The 14,704-nt window shown below is 44.4% G+C and overlaps 1 protein-coding gene across 3 annotated transcripts in view; it reads left to right on the top strand.

The window, feature by feature from the left end:
- WDR59 (WD repeat domain 59) overlaps positions 1-14,704 on the top strand; it is a 92,930-nt gene that overhangs the window by 25,426 nt on the left and 52,800 nt on the right. For all 3 annotated transcript variants that reach the window (XM_056525601.1, XM_056525599.1, XM_056525600.1), the window contains exons 9-13: positions 750-827; positions 1,526-1,682; positions 5,786-5,865; positions 6,023-6,143; positions 9,828-9,955. In XM_056525601.1, coding sequence (XP_056381576.1) covers positions 750-827; positions 1,526-1,682; positions 5,786-5,865; positions 6,023-6,143; positions 9,828-9,955 — 564 coding nt within the window. The remainder of the gene's footprint in view (positions 1-749; positions 828-1,525; positions 1,683-5,785; positions 5,866-6,022; positions 6,144-9,827; positions 9,956-14,704) is intronic.

Below are 14,704 nucleotides of genomic sequence, written 5' to 3'. Positions count from 1 at the left end.
CTCTGGAAGTCCGCAGGTTGAAGACCACTGCGGGTGGGGGAGTTCACTCGAGTATAAGCCGAGGGGGGTGTTTTCAGCACGAAAAATCGTGCTGAAAAACTCGGCTTATACTCGAGTATATACGGTACTTATAAATAGCACGGCCATCTGTTTTTATTTACAGGGCGCTGGGAAGGGACTCTGTGAGTTGATGAAACACATTCTGTAAACTAGTTATAATATACGGTAGTTATCCGGCCAGTTGCTAAAATCGTTTTTCTTTTAGGACGCTGTACCGGTGTCTAACCCAACTTCCTCTAGAGCATACAGAAGCTAATAAGTACTGGAAGGATTAAGATTTTTAAATATAGATACTTTACAAATCTGTTTAACTTTCTGCCACCAGTTTATTTATTATGGAAGGGGAGGGAGATAACTGAGCCCTTGTGAGACCTACTCTGCCCTGGATGCCCTATTATGTGACCCTGAGCCTAAGCAATGTAGACACCCTAAAAAGGTGTCAGAATTATTCATATTAAATAAAACATGCAAAATTAAGATGGATCATGGATTTGGGGCAGTAAGCTAAAGATCTCTGAGATCCTGATCAAAACTTTAAGGAAGAAGGATTAACATTGTATTAGGATTTTGTTATTAATATAATCCCATTGTAAATCAAGATGCTTTTAAACCAGAGTTTAGTCTTGACTGTGGTCTGGAGTAAGCGTTTTGGTCATCTCAACTTCTGATGCTTTTCTTCTCTCTTTCAGTTCTGGGATTCACGGCAGCCCCGTAAATGTCTTAGTGTCCTAGCATGTCAAGTGCCCGTGTGGAAAGCACGTTACACTGTAAGTGTAATATCTGATTTTTACAAAGCCATTATATTGTGAAGTATTAACATCAGAACACATGGTAGAGAAATAATATTGTTTGGTTCAGACTGTCTCTTGTAAAGTCCCCTAGGATAATGTATTAAAAGAGGAGGCCTTTGCCAAACTAGTCCCCCTGTGTTTCATGGAGGCTCCAAGTGGGTTTCCCTGGGCTAATATTATTGATATCTGAACTCTGGGGCCCCAGTCTCTCCCCCAGAATGGTGCGTCATGACCACCCCCCCCCCCCTGCCTGAAGCGGGGGTTGCCACGCCCCCTCCATATATCTCTATGGGAGAGCCGTTCGGCAAACTTTGGCTCTCCTATAAAGGTATATGGAGTGGTCATGACGCACTGCTCTGGGGGAGAGCCAGGGCTCCATACAGGAGATCGCGGGGAGCCTCAGCAATCAGGGGATACGTTTTTTTTGTAATTTCAGGTAAGAGACTTCTTAAATTATTTCTGTGCTTTTCTGGGGAATATAAAAAGGGGTTGTCTAAAGTGAAGTTACCTTTACAGCCCCAACTGCTCTGGACCTGGAGGCCTATATCTTGATAATGGCTTGATCTATAAACCTTCAGCATTTTCAAAAAATGTGACCGTTTTATTGACAACTGTACCCTAGAATTTCACAAGCAACTGTCCTACAATCTGTTAATTTATTTTTTATCTTTCAGCCCTTCAACAATGGCCTGGTCACAGTCATGGTCCCCCAGCTCCGCAGAGAGAATAGTCTTCTGCTCTGGAATGTCTATGATCTTCATTCCCCTGTGCACATCTTTGTAGGACATGACGATGTAGTGCTTGAGTTTCAGTGGAGAAAGCAGAAAGAAGGTTGGTTTTCCTCAGTTTTTATCGGTGGTAAATTTTTATCCATTCTCTTCCACAGCAAAATTAAAAGGGAGTTTGGTATTTGGCTACATTGTAAGGATGCCCATACACATGTACCTGTGCTTGCTGTGAGGCTAAAAATAAAGTTTCTCAAGTGCTTCATTGGGGGACACAGGACCATGAGTATATGCTACTTGCTACTAGGAGACTGACACTAGGCAAAAAAAAAAAAGAAAGTTGGCTCCTCCCAGCAGGATATACCCGCCTCTTGGCTCTGAGGAACTCCGTTTTAGCTTGGTGTCAGCAGGAGGCAGACACAGGTCTGGAGTTCTCCAGACCTGGTCTTATTTCTTTTGTTTTTTTTCCCAAGTTTCAGCCTATAGTTAGATTTTCTCTCCCTTTTTTAAAATTTTTGTAAACATTTTTTTAAGCGTGGGGGTGACAGGAGCATGGCGCTGCCTGATCCCCCACCCCCGAGCTGAGGGCTAGGTGCATTGCTGAATGGGCCGTCAACCCATCCCCCCCCCCCCCCCCCCCCCTTGCCACCAGCCAGCACCTGGTGTTGTACCCTGGGTCCGGTTCCCCCATTTTCCCCTGTTTGCTAGCCGGGCTGGATTAAGGCAGGTGGCCCTAGCTGCTCCAAGTCTTCAGGGTGAGTATGTACTACGTGGGTAAGTATGTTTTTATCCTTCTACCCCTTCCCATACCTTCTGCCTGCTGGTCTTTGTCTTGCCGTGCACCTCGCCTTTATTCTGCGCATGGCTCCAGTGCCGATGGGTGCGGTCCCTTTCTGATGCATGATGCATGGTTGGTCCTGGTGCGGCCGGCTGTCTGCGCTCCGGGCTGCAGGCAGAGAGCTCTCTGTGCTCTGCGCTGCCAGTGGCTCCCCCGCAGCCTCCGGGGCTCTTTAGGGGGAACTTTGTTAATGCGCATGGCGCTGCAGCGCTACGTGTGCATTCCCTGTTGTTCCGGCCCAGATTGCGGGTAGTGACACTAATCGAGCCCGCTGCTTGGGCCTAGTGATAGCTCCGCCTCCTTCTCCGCGCAGCTTTGCCTGCCTACAACACTGAGGGCTGCTCCTCTCCTGCACCCAGGCCTCTAATCTCTCAGCACACGCTCCAGGTACAGAACTTGCCCTATCCTGTGGGAGCGCGTGCTGCACGGGGCTTTGTGTTCTCCTACTAAACACCCCCCCCCCCCCCCTCTTCTCACCCAATGGGTCACCTGGCCCAGCGTGGACCTGGCTGTATCCACAGTCCTGACCTGACGCCTTTTGAAGCAGCAGGCGCGGCTTTGTCGCCAGCCTTTGCCTCCACTTGGGTATCCAAAGCCCTCTCAGTTTGGGCCGGTCAATTGTGCCAGGGGATTTTAACAGGCGCCTCCCCCGGCGATTTGGCACAGCTAGCTCAGCAGATCGCTAATGCTGGGGACTACATCTGCTCTGCCTCCTTGGAGTCGGCTCGCTGCGCTGCCTTTGCCTTGGGCAATCTGGTGGCTCTTCGGCGTTCCATGTGGCTTAAAGCTTGGAATGCCAATGCGGCTTCTAAGTGCTCCCTTACTGAGCTGCCTTTCCTAGGGTCTCTTTGGTTAACACCTAGATGAGACTATATCTGAGGCTACCGGGGGCATCAGTTCCCTCTTACCCCAAAATCGTCCATGCCATTCGGACTCGTGGCGGAAGACTTCCTCCTTTTGCCCCTTTTGATTCTTGGGCCGCCAGGACAAACCGGCGTACACTCAGGATAGGAGAACACCCTCTTTCAAGACTCTCTCCTCCTGGAAGTCAGGGCCCGTTCAAACTGCCCCTCTTCCATATCTGGAACTCGCAAGCCTCCCACTGCCTAAGGGTGCTCTGCGCCCCCATCCGAGCCTTCCCCTCCGGTGGGTGGTCACCTGTCCCTCTTTCGGGACATCTGGCTGGTGCAGGTTCAGGATGCTTGGGTTTGAGAGGTCGTGTCCCAGGGCTATTGCATAGAATCCTCTTCTACTCCCCGGGATCGTTTTTTTCGATTCCCAAACCCCCTTCCACCCCCCCCCACGATCTCCTGCTCTTGCTGCAGCTTTTCAGGTGGCCCTTCGCACCCTCCTGTCCCAAGGAGTAATTGTGCTGGTTCCTCCTTGGGAAAGCTTTTCGGGGTTCTACTCTATCTCTTTGTTGTTCCCAAGAATGACGGCAATGTCATGGTGGATTTACCACTGTACCTGGCGGGCCTATTTCCGCTGGTGTGAGGCTCTTTCTCTCTCCCCCACCTCTTTTTCCTTGCCGAACCTCTTGTCTTTTTTACAAAAAAGGAAACACGCCTTGCCCTCAGTTCCATCAAGGGACATGTTTCGGCTCTTTCTATCCTCTTCCAATGCCCCCTTGCATCTGACCTTCATGTGCGCACTTTTTTGCACGGCGTGGCTCACGAGGGACCTCAACCTCGTATTGGTTGCTCGGCAGGGCGCTCCGTTTGAGCCTCTTGGTCAGGTTTCCCTTCGCTTCCTTTCCTTGAAGGGGACCTTCCTTGTTGCAGTCACGTCCATTCGCCATGTGTCGGAATTGGCTACCCTCTCTTGCCGTTCCCCTTTTCTGGTGCTTCACCAAGATGAGATGGTTCTTCAACCGGTACCCTCTTTTCAACCCAAGGTTGTGACTTCCTTTGACCTGAATGAGGAGATTGTGTTGCCTTCTTTCTTTACCTTCTCTTCCGCAGGAACGCCAGCTCCCTAAACTAGACTTGGTTTGGGCGATCGGACCTGTTTGTCGATCACGCCATTTCGGAAGCATATCGTTGCAAGGGTGGGGTGCCCCCCTTTCGAGTGACGGCTCACTCCGCTCGTTCGGTGAGGGCGTCCTGGGCGGTCAGCCTCGAGGCTTCGGCTCTGCAGGTTTGCAAGGCGTTGTCTTGGTCGTCTCTGCATACCATTGCCAAGTTTTACAGGGTTCATACCTTTGCGTCCAATTCCGCAATTCAGCCGTCCGCCTGAGTTTCTTTTCTGGCTGGGATGTTAGTCTTCCCTCCTCAGGGACTGCTTTGGGACATCCCATGGTCCTTTGTCCCCCAATGAAGCGCCTGAGAAAAGTAGATTTTTTAGACTTACCGTAAAATCTCTTTCTTGGAGCTTCTATTGGGGGGGGGGGGGGGGGGGGGGACAGCACCTGCCCATTGGTTTGTTTGTGGCCAGCCAGTTTCCGTGGCTGTGGTGCAGGGATATTTTTTTTGTGGTCGGTTGCCCTTCATTTGTCTGTGTTTGTTTGTTAGGACTTTTTTCTTGGCTGGTTCTCCTTCTGCTTTGGGGCTAAACTGAGTTGCTCAGAGCCAGGAGGTGGGTATATCCTGCTGGTAGGAGCCAACTTTCTTTTGTTTTGTCAGCCTCCTAGGGGCAAGCAGCATCCCATGGTCCTGTGTCCCCCAATAGAAGCTATGAGAGAGATTTTACGGTAAGTCTAAAAAATCTATTTACGGTATTTGTTCTTCTTTTGTCATTATTTTTGTCCGAAACTAGGAATAAAATCAGATTTATCAATCTGAAATCAGATTTATCAATTTGCCTGAAACCCATACTGTCTTTTTTTTTTTTTCACAGCAACCAATCACAGCTCAGCTTTTATTTTACTAAAGCTCATTAATTTTACTTGATCTGTGATTGGTTGCTGGGGCTAAACCAGATGGGTTGGATTTCAGGCAGATTGATAAATCTGGGCCAGAAAAAACCATAACGGAAAGATTTGCATCATTTTCTGCATTTTGGACCCACTTTTAGATTAGGTTAATATTACAGACCAAAATGAGGACCAAGTACTGACCAAAATATTACATGTGAACCCAGCCACCCCCAGACATGAAAACTAAGGAGAGTACTAATCATGTGTTGCATCACGTGACCCTCTGCTTTCTGCTGTTTATATGATCAGAACGTTATATAATTATATATTTGTTAGTCCCTTGTTTTCCCATTTTGTACACATTTGTAAGGAATGTATAATAAAGCAGAAAACCCCCTTAACTGGAAACTGATGAACAGAAGGCATTATGTATTACATATGTATTCCTTTGTTGTTGTTATTATCATTATGATTAATAATAATTTTTTCTCATTTGTGAACATTTTTGTTTTCCTAGGGCTAAAAGATTGCCAGTTGGTGACTTGGTCACGGGACCAGACCTTGCGAATGTGGAGAGTGGATGCTCAGCTTCAGAGAGTAAGATGATAATGTCACAAGCCTGTAGAAGAGATATTTATTGCCTTTTTTATTTTTTGCATCTGTACAACTACTTTTACTATGTAGCTAGATACAATATATAGATTTAATTGAAGATCTAGAATTATGTTTACATAATTTTCATTCTGAAATCCAGCTGTGTGCCAATGATATCGTGGAGCCAGGGGATGAATTAATAGACGGAATACCCTTGATGCCAGAGCAAGAAAAGACTCTACAACCTCAAGAGCAAATATCTGTTCCCTCAGAAGAAGAGGGTAAGTGATAAGACAGACTTTTATCTACTTAAATCATGTTATATCTCTGAAGGGGATGGGTAAAAAAAGTTTAAAGGGGTATACCAGCTATAGACATTTTTTCCCCTATCCAATCAGCACCCGGCATTTTTTTGGTGGGCTACTGCGTAAGTATCGGAAATCTTCCATAGACATGAATGGAGGGGGCATGGCGTGACATCCCTTCTCCAGTTCCGGAAACACAGTTTTCTGAGACTGGAACACCAGCCTGGCAGAGAATGCTGGGTGCTACACGGAGATCGCAGGGGTCCCAGCGGCGGGGCCCGTCGATTAGACATCTTATCCCCTTTGGATAGGTGATAATATGTCTATGGCCGGAATTCCCCTTTTAATATAGTTCTATAATTTTGTAATATAACATTATTTAAAAAAAAAATACTGTTGTTGTGATACATACATACTTTTATTAATTATATGGCAGCAGTAAGAGCTGACATAGGGCTATCTATGTCAGGAACAGTGGGTTTGTTCATGCTCTTGCACAGTTAATCATCACTAGCGCTATCGTGCACACAGCACCAGTGGTAGCCTGTCCTATTGTATATTCTTATGCATTTTAGCATAAGAATATAAAATGCAGAGGGGGGAGCTCTGTATGTCCAGTGCTGTGTGCGTGGCAGCCTCTAGCAGAGTGAGCCATACTTGTTAGTAATCACTGCTCTCTTTGCTAGAGCACAAGCAGCACTAGTGATAGATTCTCCAGAGTAAAATATATTGTAATGCTAAAGTGCCTCATAATATACAATAGGATAGACTCTCTATCACCAGCGGTGTGTGAATAGCAGGAACAGCCCTGCAGTTCCTGAAACAGGAATTGGTGACATCAGAGAGGCATGTGCTTGCTCTTATGGCTCGCCCTCAAAGTTAAAAAAATAAAAAATAATCTTTTACAAAAATAGTAAAACATTTCTAAATAATGTTATTTAACAGAATTATAATTATTAAAGAAATTGTTTCCGGATTACCTCTTTAAGCACCAAGGCTTGGGTGCAACTTCTACTTCTGCCCCCTCTTAAGCTATCACACTTAAAAACGACTTAAGCAAACTTGTACATGGTAATGAACTGAATCTAAGTGGGGCATTTGTCAACTGATTTTAAGCAGTTTTGTGGCATTAAAAATGTGCATATTATGGTGCATGGCACATTTACAAACACATTTCTGTGTTTTCTGTAATTTTGCTTAGAAATTACACTTGGAAATTCCGGTGCTGCAGAATCCCATTGCGGTCAATAGGTTTCCACTGCACAGTGCTAATTGGGGAAATTCAGCTACCGAAAGAATTTCAGCGGCGGAATTTTACCGGCCAGAGATTCTACAGTGTGATCCTAACCTAAGTGTTTGAATGAAGTGGCAGTGCACATGCGAAACCGACCCTCTATTCAATAAAGGGAGCAGGGTCACCATTTTTGTGATCTGTGTAGGGTACAGTGGTTGTTGGACCCCCACCAATCAGGTACATTGCCTATCCTGTGAATAAGCAATATACTCTGCTATCCCAAGCGCTCCAATGGACAAATAAATGGAACATGTGCTGCCCCACAGTTCTACTCAGTGGGGGTTCGTTCTGAAGATTAGACACTTATGTTTTATGGGCTGGAATACCCCTTTAAGACCAAAATTTGCCAATTTGATTTCTCGTCCATATTATTGGAGGACACTGGAACCATTGGTATAGGTTTCTGTCACTAGGAGGCTTACACTAAGGAAAAAAATAATTTTCTCCTCCTAAACAAGCTTTATCTGTGCACTAACAGTGAGGTAACCAGTTATAATTTAATGTCTGTACTAGGCAGACACAGGTCTGGAGTCTTTTCTTTATTAATGTTTAGTATAGCTTTCTGTCTTTTTTTTTTTTAGATTTTTTTTTTTGCAGCAGTTTAATCACGGAGACTTATTTCTGTTGACGGCCATCTAGGATGCCTACATGCACGTGCCGATCTTTTCTTCAGTAGTTTCTCTGCTTTGTGTTTCATGCTAAGCTTTTTTAGCATGCTTCCCGAGTATTCACCAAGATTCTAATTTCAGTAATGGCCGTACTCCGCTCTTGAGGAGTCTCAGCAGTGCCATACCTGGAGGACATTCTTATCAAGGCTCCATTCCCATGCAAATAACCCGGAGTGTTGACCTTGCGGACACTTTACTGTTTTGGCTGGATCATCAACACAGCCAAGACCAACCATTCTCCCTCCCTGTCCATTCTTTTCTTGGGCTTGCATCTCAGCATTGCAGCAACTTGAAGCGCAACTGTCATGTACTTGGGGCTATATAACCTACACACAGCCTTTGTACTGTGGGCAGATTGTGTCTACAGTAGTGTTTTTACCTTAGTTCTCTCTGCTTTTATCACCCCCCAAAAAACGTTTTTGATATCAGCCACACACAGTCGGATAGGCGTGGCGAAAGGTTCGCTATGCACTGCCGCCAACACGCCTATCTCCTGTACATAAGCGCTGGGACCGCTGTGCGAGTGACACACAGGTCCCAGCGCATGCGCATCTTAGCTTATCCCTGATGCACGCCGCAGTGTGTTATCCTGGCAAGCGCTCGCTCCCTCCGCCTGCCTCCTCAGTGCGCCTGTGCAGTGCTAGAGTCAGAGAGGCATGTCGGCGGCGGGGCATAGCGAACCTTGCGCCACGCCTATCCAACTGTGTGCGGCTGCTATCAAAAACTTTTTTTGGGCTGATAAAAGCAGAGAGAACTAAGGTAAAAACACTACTGTAGGCACAATCTGCACACAGTACAAAGGCTGTGTGTAGGTTATATAGCCCAAAGTTCATGATAGTTGCATTTTAAGTCCATTTTTCCCCCGAGGACAACTGGACACTTCTGCACTCCGAGATTTAAACTTTTCTAAATTGAGAAAGTCAAGAAACCAGCTCGCCTGTTTCCAGCTTGGCCACCTTTTATACCACACAGATTCTGTGTGCCAACTTCCTGAAAGAGATGAGCGTAATAGGCACAGAAAATTTTCCTTTATTTCCAAGCTAATAAAAACACATTGCACAGTCAACGGTATCCCCACTCCCTCTGACTCCATCCCAACTACTGGCAACAGCTAGCGGGTGGGTGGGAGAAAGGTTGGGAGATCTGCAGAGAAACTGTGTCCCCATTCTTGTGAGAAAGGGTAGCGGGAATGGAGTGAGACGGAGCGGGGATGCTGGTAACTGTGTCCTGCTGTAAAGAAGGAAACTGTCCCTGTAGCAAAGGGTGTGCTCGCGGCTGAGCCAATTACAGCCCAGGTCACATTCGGGTACAGGGGCACTGTTTTCTTCACACCGGACGCTGGATATATGTGAAACCAGTCATACAGATAAGTGTAAAAAAATAAAAAATAAAACATTTTAATAGATCTGGTGCATGTTACTCTAATTAACTTCTGCTTTGAGCTAACGAAAAGCCCCAGTCTTAATAAATCTTCCCCTAAAGTGTTTAGAGAGTTACAGAACAAGATACAAAACAGTGATTAGATTTTATTTATGTAAAATACATGAAAGCCCCTTTTAAAGGTATATTAACTCAGGTCATTTATCACTACCACCATGACAAAAAATATACCATAATGTAACATGCTAAGGAAATGACAACCTTTCTATGGATGCTAAGGTCTTGTTTTTATTAGTTTAGTTTATCTTTTTATCCCAGTGGCTTTTGATGAGGAGTCTCCTTCAACGCCGATAGTGATGGGTAATTCAGAGCAGCCCGGGCTCCCTCAAACACTTCAGCAAGAATTCTCCTTGATTAATGTACATATCCGCAATGTTAACATTGAGGTAAGTGTGAAACAGGTTAGAACCTTTAGCAGCAATTTAACTACTTGCTTTTATTCATCTGACTGCCTAGGACTTATGGGTGTGGTTCTGCAGCTCAGTTCCATTGAAGTGAATGGAGCCAAGTTATTATACCACACACAACCTGGAGACAGACGGGGAGCTGTTTTTGAAAGAAATAAGCTCTGCTTTTCTATTCCTGGATAACCTCTTTAAAGCTACTGTCTGGGGAGCAGAAAAGGTATTACCTCCTCTGTTCCTCAGTGCTCCACCTCTGGGGACATCATTACGCTGTTGGACATCGCAAACGATTATCGCAGCTAGTACCTGCCCCCTCTCAAAGGTATACGTCTAAAATGTGCTGAGGGCAAAAGTGACTGGTAATACCTTTTCTGCTCTCCAGGCAACCCCTTATATTTAAAGTTTAGCTTTTTTGAAATTTTACTTTTTAAATAATGGGGACTTGCTTATGGAGTAAGTGGGTGCTAGTGCTGGGTGATATTGTGTGAAAGATGCACCAAAGCAGACTAAAATGCAAGTTGACAAATTATAAACTTAAAGAGAAACTGACAACTTTTTCACCAAACCTAATATACTTGGTCATAGTGTGAGTAAACAGCTTTAACCCCTTAAGGACCCAGCCAATTTTCACCTTAAGGACCAGAGCATATTGTGCACATCTGACCACTGTCACTTTAAGCATTAATAACTCTTGGATGCTTTTACTTTTCATTCTGATTCTGAAATAGCTTTTCTACTTTGTTAGTGGTAAATTTTCGTCGATACTTGCATCATTTCTTGGTTCAAAATTCCAAAATGTAGCTTTTTTTTTTTTACTTTGAAACTCTCTGCTTATATGGAAAATGGAAATCCCAAATAAATTATATATTGATTCACATATAAAATATGTCTACTTTGTTTGCATCATAAAGTTGACATGTTTTTACTTTTGGAAGACATCGGGGGGTTTCAAAGTTCAGAAGCAATTTTTCACAAAATTTTCTAAATTGGAATTTTTCAGGGACCAGTTCAGTTTTTATGTTGATTTGAGGGGTCTTCATATTAGAAATACCCCATAAATGACCCCATTATAAAAACTGCACCCCTGAAAGTATACAAAATGATATTCAGAATGTTTGTTAACCCTTTAGGTGTTTCACAGGAATAGCAGCAAAGTGAAAGAGAAATTTCAAAATCTTCTTTTTTTACACTCTCATGTTCTTGTAGATCCAGTTTTTTAAATTTTACAAAGGAGAAAAAGCCCCCAAAATTTGTAACCCAATTTCTCTCAAGTAAGGAAATGCCTCATATGTGGATGTAAAGTGCTCTGTGGATGCACTAGAGGACTCGGAAGAGAAGGAACGACAATGGGATTTTGGAGAGTGAATTTTGCTGAAATGGTTTTTAGGGGGCATGTTGCATTTAGGAAGCCCCTATATGCCAGAATAGCAAAAAAAAAAAAAAAAAACACACATGGCACACTATTTGGGAAACTACACCCCTCAAGGAACTTAACAAGGGGTACAGTAAGCCTTAACACCCTGCAGGTGTTGGACGACTTTTTGGTAAAGTCAGATGTGTAAATAAAATTATTTTTTTCACTAAAATGCTGTTTTTTCCCCCCAAATTTCCAAAAAAGAGGTAATAGGATAAAATGCACCCCAAAATTTGTATGAAAATACCCCATATGTATTAGTTAAGTGCTTTGTGTGCGAACTACAATGCTCAGAAGAGAAGGCGCACCATTGAGCTTTAGGAGAGAGAATTTGTTTGGAATGGAAATCGGGGGCCATGTGCTTTTACAAAGCCCCCATGGTGCCTGAACAGTGGACCCAGTGGACATGGGTGATCCATGTGACCCCATTTTGGAAACTACACCCCTCACAGAATGTAATAAGGGGTTCAGTGAGCATTTACACCCCACTGGCGCTTGACAGATCTTTGGAACAGTGGGCTGTGCAAATGAAAAATTTTAAGTTTTCATTTTCACGGACGACTGTTCCAAAAATCTGTCAGACACCTGTGGGGTGTAAATGCTCATTGCTCCCCTTATTACATTCCTTGAGGGGTGTAGTTTCCAAATTGGGGTCACCTGGGGGGGGGGGTCCACTGTTCTGGCACTATTGGGGCTTTGTAAACACACGTGGCCTTCAATTCCGGACACATTCTCTCCTTCTGTTCTTAGCATTGTAGTTCGCCTGCAGAGCACTTTAAATCCATATATGGGGTATTTCTATACTCAGAAGAAATGGAGAGGGGCAAACCTTCAGCTCTTGCAAAACTACAACTCCCAGCATGCACTGACAGACCATACATGCTGGGAATTTTAGTTATGTAACACCTGGAGGCACATTGGTTGTGAAACACTGAGAGTTTATTACTTAGTGTTTTGCAACCAGTGTGCCTTCAGCTGTTGCAAAACTGGAACTCCCAGCATGTACGGTCTCTCAGTGTATGCTGGGAGTTGTAATTTTGCAACAGCTGGAGGCACACTGGTTGTGAAACACTGAGTTAGGACACAAACTCTGTTTCACAACCAGTGTGCCTTCAGCTGTTGCAAAACTGCAACTCTCAGCATGCATTGACAGCCGAAGGGCATACTGAGAGTTGTAGTTTTGCAACAGCTGGAGGCACACTGCTACAACTCCCAGCATGCCCTTCGGCTGTTCTTGAATGCTGGAAAAAATGTGTTTCCAGCTGTTGCATAACTACAACCTCCAGCATGCACAGACTACCAAAGGGCATGCTGGGAGTTGTAGTTGGAAGCAACAGCAGGAGGGGAACAGGCCACACCTCCTGCTGAATCCGACCGCCGTCGCTGCTGCCATCGCTCCTGCCACTGCTCCTGCCTGCGGCAAAGGTAGGAGACCCCCGCCGGCCCCGATCCCCGCCCAGCAGGGTAGTGATTGGTTGGTTGTTCCGACCGATCAATCACATGATCGTGAGGTGGCACCCGTGCCACCTCACTCCTGCTGGGTAAGGCTGAATGGGGCTGCCCCATTCACCCTTTTTTCCTGGTCATTGGGTCACAGGAGACCCGATTGACCCGGAATCACCGCAAAACCCTGGTCTGAATTAACATAGGGGGTCTCAGGACCCCCCAGGGGTTTGCACGGGGTTCCTGCTGAATGATTTCAGTAGGCATCCCTGTGAGCGGCAAGGACCGGAATTCCCACGGGCGTACATGTACGCCCTTGCTCCTTAAATAGCAGGACGTCAGGGCGTACCTGTACACCCGTGGTCTTTAAGGGGTTAAAGGGGTACAATCAACTGGTGCCAGAACGTTAAACAGATTTGTGAATTACTTCTATTAAAAAATCTTAATCCTTCCAGTACTTATCAGCTGCTGTATGCTGCAGAGTAAGTTCTTTTCTTTTTACATTTATTTTCTGTGTGACCACAGTGCTCTCTGCTGACACCTCTGTCTGTCTTAGGAACTGTCAACAGCAGGATAGGTATGCTATGGGGATTTACTCCTACTCTGGACAGTTCCTGAGACACAGAGGTGTCAGCATTGGGCACTGTGGTCAGACAGAAAATACATTTTAAAAGAAAATAACTTCCTCTGGAGCATACAGAAGCTGATAAGTGCTGGAAGGATTAAGATTTTTAAATAGTCATTTACAAATCTGTTTAACTTTCTCGCACCAGTTGATTTTAAAATATTGTTTTTCACCAGAGTACCCCTTTAAATAGAGGGGTGACTCACATTTATTGGTGCAGTACTTGCAAAGTTATGGCTGTTTATATCTTCGTTCTTATTGCGCTGCTCTGTACAATGGAGGCTGGAAGCTGTGACTGCCAAGCTGCGGATTGGCTGTGACTGTCACGTGATCTCTGCTAACTAATAAGTAAGACAGGAGTGCCGACTGCAGGTTAAACTGGAAAATCAATTATTTCAGTGCATTTGGAAGTTTTATTTATTTACTAGCTGAGTACTCGGCGTTGCCCGGTTTTTCCTTCCTAATCCTTGTTGGGGAGGAAAATAAACAAAGGAGGAAGCTTTTGACTTCATATCCCATCCTCATATATTGTTGTCATATCCCAACCAACTATCCCGTCCTCCTATCCCGACCTCTTATCCTGACCCGTAATATGTTTACCAGGTATTTAAAATATCTCCAGCCGTACAGAAGTTATGTGAGAACATACATTTCCCATTGATTTGCATGACACTTGAAACAAAAAAAAACACCCTCACAAATGGGGGTAGTTAAGTTTTAAATTAACTTTCCTATATTTTAACCCCTTGGGGACGGAGCCCATTATGACCCTAAGGACGGGAGCATTTTTTGCAAATCTGACCACTGTCACTTTAAGCATTAATAACTCTGGAATGCTTTTACTTATAAATTTGATTCCGAGATAGTTTTTTCGTGACATATTCTACTTTATGTTAGTGTTAAATTTTCGGCGATACTTGCATCCTTTCTAGGTGAAAAATGCAAAAATTTAATGGAAAATTTGAAAATTTTGCATTTTTCTAACTTTGAAGCTCTCTACTTATAAGGAATATGGATATTCCAAATAAATTATGTATTGATTCACATATACAATATATCTACTTTATGTTTGCATCATAAAATTGACGAGTTTTTACTTTTGGGAGACATCAGAGGGCTTCAAAGTTCAGCAGCAATTTTCCAATTTTTCGCAAAATTTTCAAAATCGGAATTTTTCAGGGACCAGTTCAGGTTTGAAGTGGATTTGAAGGGTCTTCTGGTTAGAAATACCCGATAAATTACCCCATTA

This window comes from Hyla sarda, chromosome 6 (genome assembly GCF_029499605.1).
Source record: "Hyla sarda isolate aHylSar1 chromosome 6, aHylSar1.hap1, whole genome shotgun sequence".
In the NCBI taxonomy this organism is placed as follows: Eukaryota; Metazoa; Chordata; class Amphibia; order Anura; family Hylidae; genus Hyla; species Hyla sarda.
The sequence above is the reverse complement of the archived record's forward strand: the minus strand, read 5'-3'. Positions and strand labels throughout refer to the sequence as shown.